Genomic DNA, 23,565 nt, shown 5'->3' with positions numbered 1-23,565 from the left:
TCTCTTAACTCAATTCTAACTAAAGCCAAGCATGATTTTCCTGTAATGATTTTTTAACCTTTATTGAATAAACCCACATATGGTTTGCACCTATATTTCTCTTCAATCATTATATACTGGCTAAGCATAATATACGTCAAATCCTATTTTTAACAATTGTCCCGCCAGTATTTGACATACAGCGGCCGATCCTCTGACGTATCTGTATGTATGTATGTATGTATATATATATATATATATATATATATATATATATGTTCTTTCCTCTGTAGTAGACTGTTGATTTTTCCTTGATGTCCTGATGAAGGAGACTGAGTTCTCTGAAACGCGTCGACTTGAATAACAGCATAAGAAGATGAAATAATCAACATCTGATTTTCTGGTGATAGCGCGGCATACACCCGATCTTTTTTTTACATCTGAATTCGCTTTCGCTGCCACCATCCTTTATGTGCATTTAGGAGTTGTGACTGGCACAACCCTTATAGGTTAATGAAATTACCAGCTAAGGTAACAGATAAGCCAAGGTAAGACCCTGTCCTGCGCTTCTATCCACAGTATTTCCTACGTACACTGTGATGTTTAGGCAGAGACTGAGTGAGTTGCGTGATGAGCGGTGAAGTCTGAAGTCACCTGAGGTCAAGTTACCTGCTGTCACAAGTGGGGGACCGTGGGAACCTCCAGCTGTGGCCACGGCTAACCTGAGTGACGTCACCACTGATCGCTGCTCAGTTTCTGCCTGAACCTCACAGCGGGTGGTCATGTGCCATGATCAAGTGCTGTGACTACATGTAGCAGAGCTTGAATCGTTGTGTAATCTCGTGTGGATTATGTTGGACTTGCACAGGTGTTTTGGGGATTAATAAAGTGGTAAAAGCGGGTATCCGCTACATACACTGTGTACACATGGCTCCGCTACATATACATTGTGCACCCCCGGCTCCGCTACATACACAGCTCCACTACTACACATAGCACTGTTCAATACACATCGTACACATGCGGCTCTGCTCCATATACGTCGTACACACATTTTCAGCGAATTGTGATCAAGACCGATCAGGTCCAAATGTTTTTCTTCTAAAGTCGCTCAATAAATCTTCTCCTCACCTGAACTCATCAATAAAAAATTCAATTTAGCAAAGATTGAAATGAATTTGAAGGGGTCACAAACATACGCAACAGGGGTCACATACATACGCAACAGTGGTTTTCTATAACTGTCCACTGACACCGCGCCTCATCCAGTGTGTACACGCCAATATAGGAGTATACTGAAGAGCTGATCATGTGACCCCTGACTCCTCCCCTCCATGTGACATCATCACAGGTCCTGTAAGCACAGAGCAGCCATATATCTAGTGTGCGGCTCTGCAGGAGGAGGTAGGTGCAGGGTATTATATATCTAGTGTGCGGCTCTGCAGGAGGAGGTAGGTGCAGGGTATTATATATCTAGTGTGCGGCTCTGCAGGTGGAGGTAGGTGCAGGGTATTATATATCTAGTGTGCGGCTCTGCAGGTGGAGGTAGGTGCAGGGTATTATATATCTAGTGTGCGGCTCTGCAGGTGGAGGTAGGTGCAGGGTATTATATATCTAGTGTGCGGCTCTGCAGGTGGAGGTAGGTGCAGGGTATTATATATCTAGTGTGCGGCTCTGCAGGTGGAGGTAGGTGCAGGGTATTATATATCTAGTGTGCGGCTCTGCAGGTGGAGGTAGGTGCAGGGTATTATATATCTAGTGTGCGGCTCTGCAGGTGGAGGTAGGTGCAGGTTATTATATATCTAGTGTGCGGCTCTGCAGGTGGAGGTAGGTGCAGGGTATTATATATCTAGTGTGCGGCTCTGCAGGTGGAGGTAGGTGCAGGGTATTATATATCTAGTGTGCGGCTCTGCAGGTGGAGGTAGGTGCAGGGTATTATATATCTAGTGTGCGGCTCTGCAGGTGGAGGTAGGTGCAGGGTATTATATATCTAGTGTGCGGCTCTGCAGGTGGAGGTAGGTGCAGGGTATTATATATCTAGTGTGCGGCTCTGCAGGTGGAGGTAGGTGCAGGGTATTATATATCTAGTGTGCGGCTCTGCAGGTGGAGGTAGGTGCAGGGTATTATATATCTAGTGTGCGGCTCTGCAGGTGGAGGTAGGTGCAGGGTATTATATATCTAGTGTGCGGCTCTGCAGGTGGAGGTAGGTGCAGGGTATTATATATCTAGTGTGCGGCTCTGCAGGTGGAGGTAGGTGCAGGGTATTATATATCTAGTGTGCGGCTCTGCAGGTGGAGGTAGGTGCAGGGTATTATATATCTAGTGTGCGGCTCTGCAGGTGGAGGTAGGTGCAGGGTATTATATATCTAGTGTGCGGCTCTGCAGGTGGAGGTAGGTGCAGGGTATTATATATCTAGTGTGCGGCTCTGCAGGTGGAGGTAGGTGCAGGGTATTATATATCTAGTGTGCGGCTCTGCAGGTGGAGGTAGGTGCAGGGTATTATATATCTAGTGTGCGGCTCTGCAGGTGGAGGTAGGTGCAGGGTATTATATATCTAGTGTGCGGCTCTGCAGGTGGAGGTAGGTGCAGGGTATTATATATCTAGTGTGCGGCTCTGCAGGTGGAGGTAGGTGCAGGGTATTATATATCTAGTGTGCGGCTCTGCAGGTGGAGGTAGGTGCAGGGTATTATATATCTAGTGTGCGGCTCTGCAGGTGGAGGTAGGTGCAGGGTATTATATATCTAGTGTGCGGCTCTGCAGGTGGAGGTAGGTGCAGGGTATTATATATCTAGTGTGCGGCTCTGCAGGTGGAGGTAGGTGCAGGGTATTATATATCTAGTGTGCGGCTCTGCAGGTGGAGGTAGGTGCAGGGTATTATATATCTAGTGTGCGGCTCTGCAGGTGGAGGTAGGTGCAGGGTATTATATATCTAGTGTGCGGCTCTGCAGGTGGAGGTAGGTGCAGGGTATTATATATCTAGTGTGCGGCTCTGCAGGTGGAGGTAGGTGCAGGGTATTATATATCTAGTGTGCGGCTCTGCAGGTGGAGGTAGGTGCAGGGTATTATATATCTAGTGTGCGGCTCTGCAGGTGGAGGTAGGTGCAGGGTATTATATATCTAGTGTGCGGCTCTGCAGGTGGAGGTAGGTGCAGGGTATTATATATCCAGTGTGCGGCTCTGCAGGTGGAGGTAGGTGCAGGGTATTATATATCCAGTGTGCGGCTCTGCAGGTGGAGGTAGGTGCAGGGTATTATATATCCAGTGTGCGGCTCTGCAGGTGGAGGTAGGTGCAGGTTATTATATATCCAGTGTGCGGCTCTGCAGGTGGAGGTAGGTGCAGGGTATTATATATCTAGTGTGCGGCTCTGCAGGTGGAGGTAGGTGCAGGGTATTATATATCTAGTGTGCGGCTCTGCAGGTGGAGGTAGGTGCAGGGTATTATATATCTAGTGTGCGGCTCTGCAGGTGGAGGTAGGTGCAGGGTATTATATATCTAGTGTGCGGCTCTGCAGGTGGAGGTAGGTGCAGGGTATTATATATCTAGTGTGCCGCTCTGCAGGTGGAGGTAGGTGCAGGGTATTATATATCTAGTGTGCCGCTCTGCAGGTGGAGGTAGGTGCAGGGTATTATATATCTAGTGTGCCGCTCTGCAGGTGGAGGTAGGTGCAGGGTATTATATATCTAGTGTGCCGCTCTGCAGGTGGAGGTAGGTGCAGGGTATTATATATCTAGTGTGCCGCTCTGCAGGTGGAGGTAGGTGCAGGGTATTATATATCTAGTGTGCCGCTCTGCAGGAGGAGGTAGGTGCAGGGTATTATATATCTAGTGTGCGGCTCTGCAGGTGGAGGTAGGTGCAGGGTATTATATATCTAGTGTGCCGCTCTGCAGGTGGAGGTAGGTGCAGGGTATTATATATCTAGTGTGCCGCTCTGCAGGTGGAGGTAGGTGCAGGGTATTATATATCTAGTGTGCCGCTCTGCAGGTGGAGGTAGGTGCAGGGTATTATATATCTAGTGCGCGGCTCTGCAGGTGGAGGTAGGTGCAGGGTATTATATATCTAGTGCGCGGCTCTGCAGGTGGAGGTAGGTGCAGGGTATTATATATCTAGTGCGCGGCTCTGCAGGTGGAGGTAGGTGCAGGGTATTATATATCTAGTGTGCGGCTCTGCAGGTGGAGGTAGGTGCAGGGTATTATATATCTAGTGTGCGGCTCTGCAGGTGGAGGTAGGTGCAGGGTATTATATATCTAGTGTGCGGCTCTGCAGGTGGAGGTAGGTGCAGGGTATTATATATCTAGTGTGCGGCTCTGCAGGTGGAGGTAGGTGCAGGGTATTATATATCTAGTGTGCGGTCTGCAGGTGGAGGTAGGTGCAGGGTATTATATATCTAGTGTGCGGCTCTGCAGGTGGAGGTAGGTGCAGGGTATCATATATCTAGTGCGCGGCTCTGCAGGTGGAGGTAGGTGCAGGGTATTATATATCTAGTGCGCGGCTCTGCAGGTGGAGGTAGGTGCAGGGTATTATATATCTAGTGCGCGGCTCTGCAGGTGGAGGTAGGTGCAGGGTATTATATATCTAGTGTGCGGCTCTGCAGGTGGAGGTAGGTGCAGGGTATTATATATCTAGTGTGCGGCTCTGCAGGTGGAGGTAGGTGCAGGGTATTATATATCTAGTGTGCGGCTCTGCAGGTGGAGGTAGGTGCAGGGTATTATATATCTAGTGTGCGGCTCTGCAGGTGGAGGTAGGTGCAGGGTATTATATATCTAGTGTGCGGCTCTGCAGGTGGAGGTAGGTGCAGGGTATTATATATCTAGTGTGCGGCTCTGCAGGTGGAGGTAGGTGCAGGGTATTATATATCTAGTGTGCGGCTCTGCAGGTGGAGGTAGGTGCAGGGTATTATATATCTAGTGTGCGGCTCTGCAGGTGGAGGTAGGTGCAGGGTATTATATATCTCGTGTGCGGCTCTGCAGGTGGAGGTAGGTGCAGGGTATTATATATCTAGTGTGCGGCTCTGCAGGTGGAGGTAGGTGCAGGGTATTATATATCTAGTGTGCGGCTCTGCAGGTGGAGGTAGGTGCAGGGTATTATATATCTAGTGTGCGGCTCTGCAGGTAGGTGCAGGGTATTATATATCTCGTGTGCGGCTCTGCAGGTGGAGGTAGGTGCAGGGTATTATATATCTAGTGTGCGGCTCTGCAGGTGGAGGTAGGTGCAGGGTATTATATATCTAGTGTGCGGTTCTGCAGGTGGAGGTAGGTGCAGGGTATTATATATCTAGTGTGCGGCTCTGCAGGTGGAGGTAGGTGCAGGTTATTATATATCTAGTGTGCGGCTCTGCAGGAGGAGGTAGGTGCAGGGTATTATATATCTAGTGTGCGGCTCTGCAGGTGGAGGTAGGTGCAGGGTATTATATATCTAGTGTGCGGCTCTGCAGGTGGAGGTAGGTGCAGGGTATTATATATCTAGTGTGCGGCTCTGCAGGTGGAGGTAGGTGCAGGGTATTATATATCTAGTGTGCGGCTCTGCAGGTGGAGGTAGGTGCAGGGTATTATATATCTAGTGTGCGGCTCTGCAGGTGGAGGTGTGTGCAGGGTATTATATATCTAGTGTGCGGCTCTGCAGGTGGAGGTAGGTGCAGGGTATTATATATCTAGTGTGCGGCTCTGCAGGAGGAGGTAGGTGCAGGGTATTATATATCTAGTGTGCGGCTCTGCAGGTGGAGGTAGGTGCAGGGTATTATATATCTAGTGTGCGGCTCTGCAGGTGGAGGTAGGTGCAGGGTATTATATATCTAGTGTGCGGCTCTGCAGGTGGAGGTAGGTGCAGGGTATTATATATCTAGTGTGCGGCTCTGCAGGTGGAGGTAGGTGCAGGGTATTATATATCTAGTGTGCGGCTCTGCAGGTGGAGGTAGGTGCAGGGTATTATATATCTAGTGTGCGGCTCTGCAGGAGGAGGTAGGTGCAGGGTATTATATATCTAGTGTGCGGCTCTGCAGGAGGAGGTAGGTGCAGGGTATTATATATCTAGTGTGCGGCTCTGCAGGTGGAGGTAGGTGCAGGGTATTATATATCTAGTGTGCGGCTCTGCAGGAGGAGGTAGGTGCAGGGTATTATATATCTAGTGTGCGGCTCTGCAGGAGGAGGTAGGTGCAGGGTATTATATATCTAGTGTGCGGCTCTGCAGGTGGAGGTAGGTGCAGGGTATTATATATCTAGTGTGCGGCTCTGCAGGTGGAGGTAGGTGCAGGGTATTATATATCTAGTGTGCGGCTCTGCAGGAGGAGGTAGGTGCAGGGTATTATATATCTAGTGTGCGGCTCTGCAGGTGGAGGTAGGTGCAGGGTATTATATATCTAGTGTGCGGCTCTGCAGGAGGAGGTAGGTGCAGGGTATTATATATCTAGTGTGCGGCTCTGCAGGTGGAGGTAGGTGCAGGGTATTATATATCTAGTGTGCGGCTCTGCAGGAGGAGGTAGGTGCAGGGTATTATATATCTAGTGTGCGGCTCTGCAGGAGGAGGTAGGTGCAGGGTATTATATATCTAGTGTGCGGCTCTGCAGGTGGAGGTAGGTGCAGGTTATTATATATCTAGTGTGCGGCTCTGCAGGAGGAGGTAGGTGCAGGGTATTATATATCTAGTGTGCGGCTCTGCAGGTGGAGGTAGGTGCAGGGTATTATATATCTAGTGTGCGGCTCTGCAGGAGGAGGTAGGTGCAGGGTATTATATATCTAGTGTGCGGCTCTGCAGGTGGAGGTAGGTGCAGGGTATTATATATCTAGTGTGCGGCTCTGCAGGTGGAGGTAGGTGCAGGGTATTATATATCTAGTGTGTGGCTCTGCAGGTGGAGGTAGGTGCAGGGTATTATATATCTAGTGTGCGGCTCTGCAGGTGGAGGTAGGTGCAGGGTATTATATATCTAGTGTGCGGCTCTGCAGGTGGAGGTAGGTGCAGGGTATTATATATCTAGTGTGCGGCTCTGCAGGTGGAGGTAGGTGCAGGGTATTATATATCTAGTGTGCGGCTCTGCAGGTGGAGGTAGGTGCAGGGTATTATATATCTAGTGTGCGGCTCTGCAGGTGGAGGTAGGTGCAGGGTATTATATATCTAGTGTGCGGCTCTGCAGGTGGAGGTAGGTGCAGGGTATTATATATCTAGTGTGCGGCTCTGCAGGTGGAGGTAGGTGCAGGGTATTATATATCTAGTGTGCGGCTCTGCAGGTGGAGGTAGGTGCAGGGTATTATATATCTAGTGTGCGGCTCTGCAGGTGGAGGTAGGTGCAGGGTATTATATATCTAGTGTGCGGCTCTGCAGGTGGAGGTAGGTGCAGGGTATTATATATCTAGTGTGCGGCTCTGCAGGAGGAGGTAGGTGCAGGGTATTATATATCTAGTGTGCGGCTCTGCAGGAGGAGGTAGGTGCAGGGTATTATATATCTGGTGTGCGGCTCTGCAGGTGGAGGTAGGTGCAGGGTATTATATATCTAGTGTGCGGCTCTGCAGGTGGAGGTAGGTGCAGGGTATTATATATCTAGTGTGCGGCTCTGCAGGAGGAGGTAGGTGCAGGGTATTATATATCTAGTGCGCGGCTCTGCAGGTGGAGGTAGGTGCAGGGTATTATATATCTAGTGTGCGGCTCTGCAGGAGGAGGTAGGTGCAGGGTATTATATATCTAGTGTGCGGCTCTGCAGGTGGAGGTAGGTGCAGGTTATTATATATCTAGTGTGCGGCTCTGCAGGTGGAGGTAGGTGCAGGGTATTATATATCTAGTGTGCGGCTCTGCAGGAGGAGGTAGGTGCAGGGTATTATATATCTAGTGTGCGGCTCTGCAGGTGGAGGTAGGTGCAGGGTATTATATATCTAGTGTGCGGCTCTGCAGGAGGAGGTAGGTGCAGGGTATTATTTATCTAGTGTGCGGCTCTGCAGGTGGAGGTAGGTGCAGGGTATTATATATCTAGTGCGCGGCTCTGCAGGTGGAGGTAGGTGCAGGGTATTATATATCTAGTGTGCGGCTCTGCAGGTGGAGGTGTGTGGAGATTCCCCATTACTGGGGCAGGCGGCATTAACCCCTTCAGCTCTGAGTCTTTCTTGGTATTTTTCTCTTGCTGATTTCTATGAATCGTGAGGTTTTTATTCTTTTTCCTCTGATAGATACAAACACCCCAACTATGAGAGGCCGGAAGTGAGGAAACCCGTCTGCCCTCAGTCCCCAGCCCCTTTCTGCCCTCGGACCCTTTCCGCCCTCAGTCCTCGGCTCCTTTCTGCCCTCAGTCCCTTTCTGCCCTCCGTCCTCGGCCCCTTCCCGCCCTCAGTCCTCAGCCCCTTTCTGACCCCTACAGTATAATGTTCCCCAGAATGTTCTCATTATATGTTTCCGCTTATTATCTCCAGTAATTGTATTATTACAGCGGATTCTTTATGATGTTACATCGTCATCTTCTCCCCATTCAGGTCCCTACAATATCGGATCCTCTCAGTGGAGATCTTCTATAGAAGAGAATTCTCCTGATTGCCCCGTGAAGGATGGATATGGACAGGGACAAGATGGCGGAGAGGATATTACACCTCACCCTAGAGATCCTCTTCCGGCTTACTGGAGAGGTGAGAGATTCTGATGACGTCACATTACACCATTCTTATCTATGGGAATAACAGATGGACAGAACTGGAGAGGTGAGGACTCTGGAAATGTCTGGAGTGAGATTTATTACTGTGTCTCTCCATAACCAGGATTACACAGTAGTGAAGAAGACCTCTAGTGAGCGCTGTCAAGCCCCTGTGTCTGATGGATGGGGAAGACCCCTGAGCCCAATCACGGGGCCTCCACCTCACCCCCCGATACACGAGGACATCAATGACCAGAAGATCCTAGAACTCACCTACAAGATGATTGAGCTGCTGACTGGAGAGGTGACACTGCTGGGAATGCTGGGACATTATACAGTAACGCTATGAAGGGATCGGGGGTGACGGTATCATTGTATGTGTCAGGTTCCTATAAGGTGTCAGGACGTCACCGTCTATTTCTCCATGGAGGAGTGGGAGTATTTAGAAGGACACAAAGATCTGTACAAGGACGTCATGATGGAGGTTCCCCGGCCCCTCACATCACCAGGTAATAGACAGGACTAAATACACACGGCCTATAATTATCTGTATGTAAGGAATGAATTCAGTCCCTGTATGTGTCTCCTCCAGGTCTATCCAGTAAGAGGACAACACCAGAGAGATGTCCCCGTCCTCTGCTCCCACAGGACTGTAAACAAGAAGCTCCCGATGTTCCTCAGGATCATCAGGTAGATGGAGAGAAGGTGCCATGAAATCTCCCTATGATGTGTAGACGGCTGTGAAGGTCTTGTGCTCAGTCTTGTTTTATCCTCCAGTATTATATGGTTTATACTTGTGTAATGAGAGCCAGGGTTGGTCTGGCCCACCAGGGTAGCGGGGAATCGCTGTACAGGGCCGCGGAGCCGGCGTTTATTGGTGGGCAGACTCAGCAGCTCATCCAGGGCCCCCACGCTCTAAGGGGCCCCCAGCCTTTCAATCATTAACTTCAGTGATCGTACACATTCTGTACGATCACTAACGTTTCTGCAGTTGCATGACTTTTAGTGACATCACATGTGTCATGTGACTAACCAAAGGTCCTAGCGGTGCACTGCGGGAGTCCCCAGGTCTGCACCGATGAGGTGTGCAGGCCTGGAGACTGCGCCGGTATTCAAATGTATGCGCGTCTTTCAGGCGCGCGTACATTTGTACAGTGCGGCCAGTGACAGGAGGCAGAGCAGCGCTGCACAGCCCGCACCGCAACGGGACGTCATCACCAGAGGAGGAGGATGCGACAGGACTGAGGCAGAGGAGCGCGCCTCAGTCCTGCACCGACATCATCATCACCGGGCCGCAGCTGCAGGGATGAAGAGGAGGACGTGCAGGCACAGGTAAGCGCTCCAGAGGAGCCGAAGATGTACAATAATTTTACATGAGGGGCTGCGGGTGGGGGAGGGACAGTGTTATTTTACAAGGGGCATAAAGAAGCGGTTGGGGACTTTATGGATCATATTATGGGTCAGTGGGGGACATAATAGGGCAGTGGGGGACATTATAGGGCAGTGGGGGACATTATAGGGCAGTGGGGGACATTATAGGGCAGTGGGATACAGTATAAGGCAGTGTGGAACATTATAGGGTAATGGAGGACATTATGAAGCAAATTGGCGCATTATAGGTCAGTGGGGGATGTTATGAAAGAAATTGGGACATTATAGGGCAATGGGATACATAATAGGGCAGTGGGGGACATAATAGGGCAGTGGGGGACATTATAGGGCAGTGTGGGACATTATAGGGCAGTGTGGGACATTATAGGGCAGTGTGGGACATTATAGGGCAGTGTGGGACATTATAAGGCAGTGTGGGACATTATAAGGCAGTGGGGGACATTATAGGGTAATGGAGGACATTATGAAGCAAATTGGGACATTATAGGGCAATGGGGGACATTATGAGGCATCAAGGATTGTGGAAGGCAGCATAGTATAATGAGGAGGGGGGGGGGATTTATACAGCAATTTAGTATGGGGGAGATATTATAGAAAGAGCAAATTTTTGGGGGACATTTTGGAAAGGGGCTCTTTGTGGGGCTATTTTGGAGAGGAGCAGTGTGGGGGATATCTTGTGCAGGAAGCAATTAACATCCCCTTCTGATTCCACTTGTTTCCCCAGACATTAAATAAAAGGGGCCAGAATGAGAAACATACATTATTAGTTTATGGTGGCACGTGGGGCATCATTACTGTAGGGGCAAATAAGGGGACATTATTACTGGTGACATATAGGGGATATGGGATATAGCGCTGCTCAATATGGGGATCCCGGGGATGGTGATGCGGAGCAGCCAGGTGTTGCGTTGCCCCTCCGTGGGTAGGGGTTGGTGATCCCGGGGCCCAGTGATGAGGTGGGAGATGCAGGGCCTGGTGGGCGCAGGGACGCGGGGGCAGCGCTGTGCCTTGCGGCACTGTGGTACTCACTCAGCCTGAGACGTTGACACAGTTTTACGGTAAACCACACGGCTGGAAAGACGGTTCCCACGGACGGCTGCACTTGCTCTCCCAGTAGGTGACGGTGATGTCCCTCTGACCTGCACCTGATGTTTCTAAGTTGGTAGCGATGGGTCCCCACCGGTAACCCGCTCCCCGGCTTCAAGCTGGACCGGAGGAGCTCTACTTTGCCCGCAGACGCTGGCCCTGAGGAACTGGTGCCCTGGCGGTGGCGGTGTTCCTCCTTAATGGTTGGACTGTTGCCTTCAATCGGGACTTGGTTGTTGGGGGATCGACGTCCCCTTCACTGACGGATTCGGCAAATTATGGCGACTCCTAGCCTTGCCGGGGTCCGAGAGGCCCCTGCCCTGGTGCTGACTGTCCTTTGCACGCTGCTCCAGACCGCCGGGTCACTACCCGTCCGCGGTCCTTCCAGGAACTCCCGAACAGTCACCCCTCTGGACAGTCACCGTCGTTGCTGACCTTGCTGACCCGGTCCTACACACAGCTGGACCAACTTCAGGCTTTCCACTCTCCCTCTTTCCTGTCACCACTCTTGCTTTCCTCCTTTTCCACTTCACTTCCTTAGCTTAACTTCTTGTTTACTCAAGCCCTGCCTGGGCTAATCTGCACTCGAGCCCTGCCTGGGCTAAACTTCCACTCCTTCCACTTCCTCCTCCAAACTCTATCTGCCTGGTTCTTCCCGCCTCCAGAGCTGTGAACTCCTCGGTGGGCGGAGCCAACCGCCTGGCCCACCCCCTGGTGTGAACATCAGCCTCTGGAGGAAGGCAACAAGGATTTTTGGTTAGCTTTGGTGTTCCTAGCTGGGATGTAGGGTGTGGTGGTGTGATGACCTGTGACCCCTGGCTTGCCCAGGGCGTCACATATGTGCCGCCTCCACGCCTGTAGCAGCCTGGCTGCTCAGATCCGGACCCGCTACGTGGCTCGAGGGATCCTCCGGACCCAGGGGTCACGCGGACACGCCAAATAAAAGAGGGACGTAGTTGTACAGGCTTGGCCGTACTCGGTTCGTGACACCACCCATGGTGTGTGGTGAAGTGGGACACCACTGCTGCTGTTGTGGGGCACCTGGGGGAGATGTAGTTGCAGCTGGATGTTAACCCCTCCGTGGGATGGTTGCCCCGGGGCCCAGTGTCTCTGTGCAGGGTATGGCGATGACAGGGGGCTGCGCGCCTGAACGTATCAGGGGACAGTTTGTTACTCAGTCACTGAACCACATGAGTATTTTAGTAAACCAAGGGTGCCGGTGGCCGGCTGCCGCGGCCGGTTGTACTCTGGTCCCCCACCCGGGCTGGTGGTCGCCGTCTTTCGCCTCTGCACTGTGTTTCTGTAGATTTGGACTTCCCGGTCTGGAACACGGGAGTTCGCTCCTGGTTGGCTGTGTACCTGAGGAGCCATGCCCGCTGACGCTGACCCGTGGGATTCTATGGCCCTGGCGTTGGCCCTTTCCCTTTCTGTGGGTGGTTGTCTGATTTTGGGACTTTGGCTGGGACAGGACCTGTAATCCTGCCCTCAATCGGTTAATTATTTATGCCATCAGTTCCGGTCCTGGCTTCAGGGTACGAGTACCCCCTCTGTGCACGGTTTCAGGTTCGGGTCTCTCTGGTGTCTACACCGGCGGGCTCCAACCCTTCTCCGGTCCACCTCGGATCTCCGGCTGCCGTCTTCACGTCTCCTGCGGACGGAGACCGTCTGCCACCTAGCCAACGTACCAGGGCTCCAACCCTGGCACCTGTCAACTTAAACTGCTCACTTGACTCCTCACTGACTGACACCTTCTGTGTCCCGGCTTAAAACTAACTGATTTTCCCGCCCCGAGCTGTCTAGACCCCTAGGTGGGCGTGCCCTAACCGCCTGGTCCCGCCCACTGGTGTGTCTGTTTGGCCCTAAGGGGGGGTGACTAGGAGTTTAATTGACTTCGTTGTAACCCTGTGAGGGATGGTGTTATGCGGGGGCCTAATCTGTGACTCCTGGTTTTGCCAGGGCATCACATGTATACAGTCCGCGCTCCACTATAACAGGGATAACATTAATGGGTGTTTATATTTAGCTGTAGGGTGAGCCCCTAGAGTCAATTCCCCTGTTGGGCCCCAGACACCGCAATCCGACCCTGATGAGAGCGGTGGAGATGGCAGGATTAGCAGAGAAAAGAGCTTTGGTTCCTTTTAGTTCTCGTTCACACTACTGTATTTTCAGTGTTGTCCATAAAATAACACAACGTCTCATCCTCAGACCATTGTTATTGGATGTGGCAGTGCAGATGGGGATTTTCTTTCTCACTGACTGAATCTGCGTGTGAGAATAATCCCAGCATCCTCTAGTGTCTTCTGTAAATCGGAGGAGACTCGTCCATTCAGGTCTGTGGCTGCACAAACCATCAGATTCCCACCAGCTCCACCATACAGCAGACATTGTGTTACGGGTACATTGCAGTTCTGTAATGGAGGAAGCTGTAAATGGTCTTGTAAATTATTAATAGCGGCTGTAAATACCGGATTGTATATGGATGACAAATAAGAAAAGACTTGTCCTAGTTTTCTGGATGAAGCTGTGATGATTCTTTATCCGGCCGTGTGATCCCGGCATTAGAGGCCGTTACATCCCGGGAAGAGAGGATTTATCTACAAAGTGTAAAATCTTTCCCTTCCCTGAATATTTCTGCCTCCGGTCACATCCCGTCTGCCGGTATAACGGGCTCCGCACCACAAAACTTACATCCAACTCATCAATTGTGGTGGTTTTTTTTGTTTGTTTTTTTTCTATGCTGCTTTTTTTGTCTTCTCGTATCATTTTATGTTTTTTTCCCAAATTCTTCAGAATGTTGCATGTGGATCATGAATTTTGCGCACAATAGAAACGCTTTGTATTTTTTTCCTATGACCTTTGTTTGTGACTTTTTAGTCCAAAAAGTCTTATCTTCCTAAATGGCGGCAAGTTTGCACCAAAATATTTCTGACAAAATGTCATCATTTTTTAGGTTGAAGGTAGACATACCTTTCCTTGAAAAACTATTCACACCCGGTGAACTTTTCCATGTTTTTTTTACATTACAGCCACAAATAAGTGGATTTTATTGGGGTTTTATGTGATAACAACACAAAGTAGCAAACATTTGTTAAGTATAAAGGAAATTTATAAACGGATTTTTAAACATTTTAAGAAATATAACTCTGAAAATTGTGATGTGCATTAGTATTCAGCCCCCTGAGGAAATATGTCGCGGGCGGAGGAGGGGACGCTGCGCTCTCCCACTGCTCGGGTCCGGCCACTGCTGCTCGGTGGTGGCTCGAGCGATGGGCCGGATCCCAGGGACTCGAGCGGCGCTCCTCGCCCGTGAGTGAAAAGGGTAGGGATTGGATTGTGGGGATTTGGTTATTGTCCGTGACGCCACCCACGGTTGTGGTGATATTGGTGACACCACCGCTGCTCTAGACGGGGATCCCGGGAGCGGTGACAGGGAGCAGCTCGGTTGTTAGTTCTCCCCTCCGTGGGTAGGGGGTTGGTTGTCCCGGGGCCCGGTGATGGGGTAGGGATGGATGGCAGGCGGGTTACGGGGCCTGGCGAGGTGCAGGGTCGCGGGGGCAGCGCTGTGCCGCACGGCACGGTGGTACTCACTCAGCCAATGATGAGGACACAGTTCTCGGTAAAACACACGGCTGGATGGACGGGTCCCACAGACGGCTGTGGTGTTGTTTCTCCCGGCAGGTTGATGGTGACTGCCTTTCCCTGCACCTGTGTACTGTAAATGGTTCCAATGGGTTCTCACCGGTAACCCGCTCCCCAGTTTGGATATGGGCTGGAGGAGCCCCTTTTGCCCGCAGGCTCTGGCCCTGGGAACTTTAGCCTTGGCGGTGACTGTGTTTCCCTCTCTCGGTTGGACTGTTGCCTTCTGTCGGGACTTGGCTGCTGGGAAACCCAGGAGGTTCCCTTCGCTAACGGATTTGGCAAATTCGCGGCGACTCCTAGCCTTGCCGGGGTCCGCAAGCCCCTGCCAGATGGTGCTGGCTTCTCTTTGCGTACCGGTCCGGTACCGCCGGGCCACCGCCCGTCCACGGTCTTTACGGTAAGCTCCAATAGGCCACTCCTGCAGACGGTCACCACCGTCTGCCAACCTTGCTGATCAGTCCGGGCCACACACCCGGACCAACTTCAAGCTGCTTAACTGACACTTTCCTCCTTCCACTTTCTCCTCCAAAAACTAATCTGCTTGCTTTTCCCGCCTCCAGGACTGTGAACTCCTCGGTGGGCGGGGCCAACCGCCTGGCCCACCCCCTGGTGTGGACATCAGCCCCTGGAGGAAGGCAACAAAGGTTTTCTTCTGACTTTGGTGTGCCTGACCGGGAGTGTGGGGTGTGTAGGTGTTGTTCTCTGTGACCCCTGGCTTGTCCAGGGCGCCACAAATTCTTTGCAGGACAAACCTTTCACTGCAAGTACTGCTGCCAGTCTCTTGGGGGATGTGCAAAGCTGGTAAACACATCTACAGGTCACATTTTTTCCCCTGCTACTTTATAAAACAGCTCTATCTCAGGTAAATTGGATGAAGGCGTCTGTGAAGAAATTTTCAATTCTTATTCTTTTGCTTTTAAAAATATCCATTATTCTATAAAGACCAAATTTGTAAAGTTTATGACTTATAGTTGTCCTGTGGACAGATTCTCCCCCTGAGCTCTGGATCTCTCCTGCTTTTCCTCTGACCATAGGCCTCCTGGCTGCTTCTCTATAATTAGTGCTCAGGACCAGACCAGGACTTGTCTTCTCCTTCTTGTCATACATGATAGCGTTATTTCAGCGGCCAGTGATCGGATATAAAGTCTCCAGTAATTATGTTACTATACAGGATTCTTTCTGATGTCACATCGTCATCGTCTCCCCATTCAGGTCCCTACAATATCGGATCCTCTCAGTGGAGATCTTCTATATAAGAGAATTCTCCTGATTGACCTATCAAGGATGGATAAGGACAGGGACAAGATGGCGGAGAGGATATTACACCTCACCCTAGAGATCCTCTTCCGGCTTACTGGAGAGGTGAGAGATTCTGATGACGTCACATTACATCATTCTTATCTATGGGAATAACAGATGGACAGAACTGGAGAGGTGAGGACTCTGGAAATGTCTGGAGTGAGATTTATTACTGTGTCTCTCCATAACCAGGATTACACAGTAGTGAAGAAGACCTCTAGTGAGCGCTGTCAGGCCCCTGTGTCTGAGGGATGGGGAAGACCCCTGAGCACAATCACGGGGCCTCCACCTCACCCCCCGATACATGAGGACATCAATGACCAGAAGATCCTAGAACTCACCTACAAGATGATTGAGCTGCTGACTGGAGAGGTGACACTGCTGGGAATGCTGGGACATTATACAGTAACGCTATGAAGGGATCGGGGGTGACGGTATCATTGTATGTGTCAGGTTCCTATAAGGTGTCAGGACGTCACCGTCTATTTCTCCATGGAGGAGTGGGAGTATTTAGAAGGACACAAACATCTGTACACGGACGTCATGATGGAGGTTCCCCAGCCCCTCACATCACCAGGTAATAGACAGGACTAAATACACACGGCCTATAATTATCTGTATGTAAGGAATGAATTCAGTCCCTGTATGTGTCTCCTCCAGGTCTATCCAGTAAGAGGACAACACCAGAGAGATGTCCCCGTCCTCTTCTCCCACAGGACTGTAACCAAGAAGACCCCGATGTTCCTCAGGATGTGTTTCCTCCAGCTCTATCCAGTAAGAGATATCTACTCATGTACTTTTTGCACTAATTTTGTGTTTACATTTTTAGACTTTCTGCTGTGGGTTTTTTCAGCTGTATTTTCTTTGCTTCTGCTTCTTCTGATGTTTGTTTCTAGTGCCTTCTCTATGTTGTTATGAAGGCAATTCAAAGACCTGCAGATGGTTCATGAATACCCAGTTTCCCTGAAAATAAGACCTAGTTACAGTCAGGGCCAGCGTCAAGAAGAGTCAAACTGCGCTATTTCTTAGAAACCCCAGTCTCTTAGGGACTCCATCAGTTGTAATCTAAGGTTGATTGCTTAAGGACCTTTGATGCTGTTGCGGGCGGGGAATTGACCTTCAGCAGGAGGGGGGGCGCTCGAGACGCTTGGATCCGGGCGGTTGATGTGGCTCTAGTGGCAGCCGGACCCGAGCGCAGCCGTCCGTCACCCGCAAATCAAAAGGGGATAGTTATTATTATTAGCAGTGATTGTTGGTGACACCGCCGCTGCCTTGGTATGGGGGTGCTCGGTGCTGATGGAGCGGGGCAGCAGGATATTATCCCCTCCACGGGTAGGGGAGGTGTTGTCCCGGGGCCCAGGTGTTGGTGGGATGGAGTAATGGGGCACAGTCTGCGGGGTTGGACCGGATGATACCAGTGTACTCACTGTTTGAATAAAGTCACACAGAGTCCAGATAGTAAACCAACTGACGATAACCGGTAGCCTCTGGAGGGGTGTGCTTGGGTCCCGCACACCGGTTGACAGAACAGGGGCCCTTCCTCCTGCACTTTTGGTTTGTGTCTTGTGTGTTGACTAGTCCGCATGAAACGGGGAAGTCCACTCCCGGTGTCTTTTCTGTGGGAGCTGTGGCCCGCGAGAACTGACCCGTGGGATCTTAACAGGAACTTGCAGACGCCCTATCCCCCTTGTTGGGCTTCCGTCTCGCTCTATCTGGGCTGTCGGTGGGACAAGACTTGGAATCTTGTCCCCTGCTTGTTAATTAGAAAGGTGCTTGAAGCTGTCCTCGCTCCAGGGTCCAGGGACCCCGACTGTGCACAGCCTCCGGACCGGATTCTCGCTGTCGGCACCGGCGGGCTACAACCCTGCCCCGGTCCACTTAAGGTCTCCCTCGACCGGATCTCCATCGCCTGTGGCCCAACTCTGCCGTCTGCCACCTAACCTAGTCAGGTTAAGTAGTCCGGGGCTCCAACCCCTTAGCACCACTTCACAATCCTCTCACTTCAACTGTCTAGCACTGTTCTGTGTGTTTCCGTCCCCTGACACCTCAGAACCCCTAGGTGGGCGTCACCATCTGCCTGGCCCCACCCACTGGTGTGTCCCTATTGTCCTGGGGGGTGACTAGGGTTTGATGGCTGGTGTTGGATACCTGTGTGTGGGGTTTTGTGTTGGAAGGCCAAGGAGGAGGGAGTCCTGCACCTGGAAGATGGATGCAGTCCTCTGTGACAACCTGATTTTGTCAGGGCGTCACAATGACTTCAAAGTCATGTGGCATGATGTAACCAAAGGTCTTTTAATTGCAGGAGTCTAAATGAACTGAACAGGACACAGGCTGGCATGCAGGACTGGCATTAGGGGAAAGGGAGAGTAAACTGGGCAGTTTCAGAGGGCTCCCATTTTCCTAGTGGCCTTAGTGTTTATATGCCAATTATAGGACTGTTTAAGGACCTTATTGACATCACGTCATGTGACCAAATGTCTCAATTGCAGGAGTTTCAAGCAGAAGAGGAGACAGGCTGGTGTGTGTGTGTGTGTGTGTGTGTGTGTGTGTGTGTGTGTGTGTGTCAAATGTCAAAAGGGCCAGAGCTTGGCCAGAACAAGGGTGTGATGCCACCGGTTCTCTAATTCGTAAAATTTGCGGCGCTCCCTATGCCAGAAATCGTACTCCAGTCCCTAATGTCATTTTCAGTGTACATAGCCGGTCTTGATGAATTGGAGCCCAAATGTCTATCTGCACAGACAGCAAGACCCTGCTACATGCTTTCGTTACAAAGCCTAAGAATAGGCCATCAATGTTACAGTCCTGGACATCCCCGTTAAATTTTCACCATTTGTCTTTATTTTATTTTCGTCTTGGAAAAAAAATCTCTTTAAAGGGAATGTATCGTCAGAAAAAAAAAAAAATTAAATACCTGAAAAAATGTAAAGTAATATTTTAATGTTTTGTTTAAATATTATTTCCTTTTTTTAATTGAGCAAAATGTAAAAAAAAAATTAAAAAGTTTAATATTTTCCACTGTTTCCACTGTTAAACACTAGGGGGAGCAGCTTCTGAAATCCTACAGAAATCCCACTGTAGGAAAAAGCTCACGTTACAGCTTGTAGTAAAGTGGGCGGAGTCTGCTCTCCTGTGTGTGGTGGCACGCCTCCACCTCCCAATCTGAGTGTTTACAAAGGATAACAGAGAATGACATGTAGGGACACAGTGCAGAGCCATTTTGTTGGTGACCAGAAATGTCTAGAGTGTCACCAAGGACAGCAGGAGTATCACACAGGACAGGATTAGATACACGGCTCTGCAGACAGTATCACACAGGAGAGGATTAGACACACAACTCAGCAGACAGTATCACCCAGGCTAGGATTAGATACACAGCTCAGCAGACAGTATCACACAGGCTAGGATTAGATACACGGCTCAGCAGCCAGTATCACACAGGCTAGGATTAGATACACAGCTCATCAGACAGCATCACCCAGGACAGGATTAGATACTGTCTGATGAGCTGTGTATCTAATCCTGTCCTGGGTGATACTGTCTGCTGAGCTGTGTATCTAATCCTGTCCTGGGTGATGCTGTCTGCTGAGCTGTGCATCTAATCCTGTCCTGGGTGATGCTGTCTGCTGAGCTGTGTATCACCCAAGAGAGGATTAGATACACGGCTCAGCAGATAGTATCAAACAGGAGAGGATAATACACAGCCGTGCAGACAGCATCAGCGGCGGTACTCGCATGCAGTGGGGCACGGGCACACACATACACAGCAGCGGCGAGCAGAGCGGTGGCTGGGGAGAGCGGAGGGATGGGGTGTCAGCGGAGACGGTAACAGCGAGGGGGAGGGGCGGCACTAGCCGGGGCTGAGGAGAGCGAAAGGATGGGGTGTCAGCGGAGACGGGAACGGCGAGGGGCGGCACTAGCGGTAGCAGTAGCGGGGGCTGGGGAGAGCGGAGGGAGGCGGTGTCATCGGTAACGGGGGCAGGGGAGGGGAGGCGGCCTGTACTCACACATCCCGGCGGTTGACAGGGGTGAAGTGGAGCAAACAGCATATGCTGTGAGCTCCACGATGATGGCGCTGAACTCCTCCCTCTGCTGTGATCTGGACAGCCCAGGGGGCGCGTCCAGGTCACAGCATACGCCCACTGTAACGTTAAACATAGGGTCGGATAGCGACCACTATTCTCTATGCACAGGGGCTGCCATAAAGGAGTGTGTAACTGTCGTTACACACACAGCAAATCCAACATGGCCCCCAGTGCATACAGTAAAATTAGAATAACAGAAAAAGTAAATAAGCTGCGATTTTTCATTTTGTATTAGAAATACTTGATTTCAGAATCACTATTTTTAATACAAAAATAAAAAAACGCGATACTGTCCCTTTAAATTTTTTTTTGTTGTGGATCAATGTCACAGATTTTGCAGGTTATTCAACTGTCAAGGCGGTGTCAGGATCTGTGGAAACTACACTCTGCCTGCTAACGTCTCTTATGTCTGTGAGCAGCGCAGGGAGACACAGGCATCAAACCACAGATTTAGGCAGGCTAGCAAGAGTTAACCTCTGCTGGGTTGCTAGTTAGTGTATTTGACCAAATGCTGCGGGAAGCCAGTATCATTCTCTCCCCTCCTGTATAAGCTGGCTGGGCTATTCCATTAATGCCAGCTATAGGTTACCTATACTGGTCTGGTGAGGAGTTGTGATCCAGACTTACGATTGGTTGTTGTGCATTATTACTGTGAACTGTTGTGGTGTTAACCCTTGTTGTCTTTTTGTTGCTGCCTATTTATTTCTGTGAGTTTGCTATTTGTCTTGTCTGTCTTAATCTGTGTTTCCTGTATGTTTTAATCTGTGTTTCCATCATACTCCTGCCAATTACACGCCAGGGTGTATGCTATGGACAATTATACGCTTCTGTCGTTGCCGGAATCGTTGGGAGGAATGCTGTGTGACGGTGTCCACACGACCTCCTTGGTCAAACAATATATTGCTGAACGATGTTGCATCGTTTGTGAGATGGGTACGTGTGACCGCTACAAAACGACCTATGAGCGATCTCGGCAAATCGTAGCAGCGATCTGGGCGTGTCACATCGCTAACGAGATCGCTAGCAATATCGTTGTGTGTAAAGAGGCCTTTAGATGTCGAAATTGGACAACAGATTCAGAATACATTTTTTCCTAATTTAATTTCTGATGTTTATGGTTTAAAAAAATAAATATACATTCAAGATAATATTAAAAAAATAATAACATTGTGTTTTTTATTTTTAGCAGATGACTGTATTGGGAGTTCAGATGGAAATCTAATATCTTCAGAATTTATAACACATGATGAAAATATCACACGTGATACATATGATGAGCAAGTCCAACAGAATTGTAAGCAAAATAAAAGTTACAGAAGGGATGTGGAACATGAAACGGCTTCCACAGGAGAGAAGCCATTTTCATGTTCAGAGTGTGGGAAATGTTTTATTCAGAAATCAAGCTTTGTTAGACATCAGAAAATTCACACAGGAGAGAAGCCATTTTCATGTTCAGAGTGTGGGAAATGTTTTATTCAGAAAACAGCTCTTGTTAGGCATCAAAGATCTCATACAGGGGAGAAGCCATTTTCATGCTTGGAATGTGGGAAATGTTTTATTCAGAAAACTGCTCTTGTTTTGCATCAAAGATCTCATACAGGGGACAAGCCGTTTTCATGCTTGGAATGTGGGAAATGTTTTATTCAGAAAACTGCTCTTGTTTTGCATCAAAGATCTCATACAGGGGACAAGCCATTTTCATGCTTGGAATGTGGGAAATGTTTTATTCAGAAAATAGCTCTTGTTAGGCATCAAAGATCTCATACAGGGGAGAAGCCATTTTCATGCTTGGAATGTGGAAAATGTTTTATTCAAAAAAATGCTCTTGTTTCACATCAAAGATCTCATACAGGGGAGAAGCCATTTTCATGCTTGGAATGTGGGAAATGTTTTATTCGGAAATCACTACTTGTTAGGCATCAAAGATCTCACACAGGGGAGAAGCCATTTTCATGCTTGGAATGTGGGAAATGTTTTATTCGGAAATCACAACTTGTTTCGCATCAAAGATCTCACACAGGGGAGAGGCCATTTTCATGCTTGGAATGTGGGAAATGTTTTATTCAGGAAACAGCTCTTGTTAGCCATCAAAGATCTCATACAGGGGAGAAGCCATTTTCATGCTTGGAATGTGGGAAATGTTTTATTCGGAAATCAAATCTTGTTTTGCATCAAAGATCTCACACAGGGGAGAGGCCATTTTCATGCTTGGAATGTGGGAAATGTTTTATTCAGAAAACAGTTCTTGTTAGGCATCAAAGATCTCACACAGGGGAGAAGCCATTTTCATGTTTAGAGTGTGGGAAATGTTTTATACAGAAATCAGATCTTGTTAGTCATCAAAGATATCATACAGGGGAAAAGCCATTTTCATGTTCAGAATGTGGGAACTGTTTTACTCGGAAATCAAATCTTGTTAGTCATCAAAGATATCATACAGAGGAGAAGCCATTTTTATGTTCAGAGTGTGGAAAATGTTATTTTACGAAATCAGAGCTCGTTAAACATCTGAAGAAGCTGCACAGGGAAGGAACCTTTTTCATGTTGTGAACATTTGAAATGTTTAATTGGTAAAACAATTCTTGTTGACCATGAGGAAACCCACACAGTAAAGGAGACATTCTTGCATTCAGAATTTGGCAAATGTTTTTATCATTAATCAGGTCCTGTTGTCAGATGAGTCACATGGGAGAAGGATTCATGTTATACCGTGAGTCAAAGGGTTTTATCCTAAAATCAATTGCTCAAGTAAGAATTGGTCAGGGAAAACACCATTTTCTTTTTAAACTTACTGTATTATTATGACCATAAGACGCACCTATGTTTTAGAGGAGGAAGAAAAAAAAATTGAAACAAAATATGTAGTCATGACGCACTGTTTGAGGGGGAACCTGCTGCTGGCATGGTAAGGCTGCTTTCACACATCCGGTTTTAGCAGAGCCGGCCAATCCGGCTCTAAAACCTATGCAACGGATGCGGCGAAAAAAACGCATCCTTTGCATAAGTTTTTACATGCGGCCCGTCCGATTTTTGCCGGTTGCGGCTGGCTACTGAGCATGCGCAGTGCAAAAAAAATGGATGCGATTTTTGCCGCAGGACGCTGTATCCGGCGTCCATAGGCATGCATTGGAAATCGCGACGCATCGGCCGGATGCGGCGCAATGCGTTTTTTTTTTTGCTGGACAAAAAAACGTGCCAGGCAACGTTTCATCCAGCCACCGCATCGGCTAAATATGCCGCATCCGTCAAAAACTGGACGGAACGCAAGGCCATGCGGCACAATACGACACTAATGTAAGTCTATGCGGAAAAACCGCAACCGGCGGCAAAAAAAAACCGGTTGCGTTTTTTCTGCAAAGCGCCGGATTGTGCCGCACAGGAAAAACCGGATATGTGAAAGCAGCCTTATAGGGGTAATATCCCCCCCTGATTCTGTACTAATGTCCCCCATTTAGGCCCCTTTCAGTAATGTTTCTCTCTTCCT

General features: G+C 49.3%; 1 protein-coding gene across 1 annotated transcript; it reads left to right on the top strand.

Moving 5' to 3' along the window:
- Nucleotides 1–1,327: 1,327 nt before the first annotated feature.
- LOC142258808 (uncharacterized) lies at nucleotides 1,328–16,576 on the top strand (the record flags this gene model as incomplete). The annotated part of the gene is made up of 8 exons (XM_075331400.1): nucleotides 1,328–1,383; nucleotides 8,429–8,578; nucleotides 8,708–8,887; nucleotides 8,969–9,092; nucleotides 9,176–9,273; nucleotides 15,913–16,062; nucleotides 16,192–16,371; nucleotides 16,453–16,576. Coding segments are annotated over exons 2-8 (934 nt in total), but the record flags the coding sequence as incomplete, so codon positions are not given.
- Nucleotides 16,577–23,565: the final 6,989 nt, after the last annotated feature.

This window comes from Anomaloglossus baeobatrachus, assembly GCF_048569485.1.
Source record: "Anomaloglossus baeobatrachus isolate aAnoBae1 chromosome 5 unlocalized genomic scaffold, aAnoBae1.hap1 SUPER_5_unloc_12, whole genome shotgun sequence".
NCBI lineage: Eukaryota > Metazoa > Chordata > Amphibia > Anura > Aromobatidae > Anomaloglossus > Anomaloglossus baeobatrachus.
Note: the sequence above shows the minus strand (reverse complement) of the source record. Positions and strands in the feature narration are given on the sequence as shown.